This window comes from Propithecus coquereli, unplaced genomic scaffold (assembly GCF_000956105.1).
Source record: "Propithecus coquereli isolate 6110/MARCELLA unplaced genomic scaffold, Pcoq_1.0 Scaffold30, whole genome shotgun sequence".
NCBI lineage: Eukaryota > Metazoa > Chordata > Mammalia > Primates > Indriidae > Propithecus > Propithecus coquereli.
In genome coordinates, this window is record NW_012148619.1 from 9,210,412 (window position 1) to 9,211,120 (window position 709).

General features: G+C 26.9%; 1 protein-coding gene across 1 annotated transcript in view; it reads left to right on the plus strand.

Annotated features, from left to right (window-relative positions):
* The window catches only part of KIF18A (kinesin family member 18A), an 88,201-nt gene extending 88,108 nt beyond the window's left edge, over positions 1–93 (plus strand). Inside the window, exon 17 of the mRNA XM_012649551.1 lies at positions 11–93. Within this exon, the coding sequence (XP_012505005.1) occupies positions 11–93 (83 nt within the window). The remainder of the gene's footprint in view (positions 1–10) is intronic.
* The last annotated feature ends 616 nt before the right edge of the window (positions 94–709 follow it).

Sequence of the window (709 nt, forward strand, 5' to 3'; positions counted from 1 at the left end):
TCTTCTCTAGAATATAAAAGAAACATCTGTAAAATAAACCCACGCATGGTTAGAAAATTTGGAAGAAGCATTTCAAAAGGAAATCTAAGATAAATCACTTCAAAATCAAGAAAATGAAATTGATCGAGTTTTTGTCAGTACCCTTTCAGAAATGTATTTAAAATCTGTGAAAGAAGACCCATCTTAAAACTAAGTTTATCCAAATACTTTCATCAAACAGAAAATGAAATTCTTTGTTTTCTTCTTTTATATTCCAAACAAATATAAAATTCCAACAGAAAAGTTTATGTTTTAAGTTTTTAAACTATTTGTTACCCTTTTAAAAATCCCTAAGTCAGCATGGTGGCAGCTTAATTTACCATGATACAAGTTGAATAGTACATTTTAGAAAACAATAGTGAGTTAAATCTTCATTGTTGGTTTTTTTTAAATAGAGTTTAGAAGTGGTAAAATTATGCCCCAGGATGTATTTGGTCCTCTATTATGTTTCTATACATTAGTTTAATAATATATATGACTTTTCTTTCCAAAAATACTTTGACGTACAAGTGTAGATATATGTGCCCATAAAGTTGTAAATATTATTTAAGTAATTGTCATGAATAAAATATTCTTCCTTGTTACTTGATATATTAAAGGTGTTGATTTTAAATGGTTTGGTTTTCCTGTCTCATTACTACCTCTTACATACTCTAAAGTATTAGTTTAT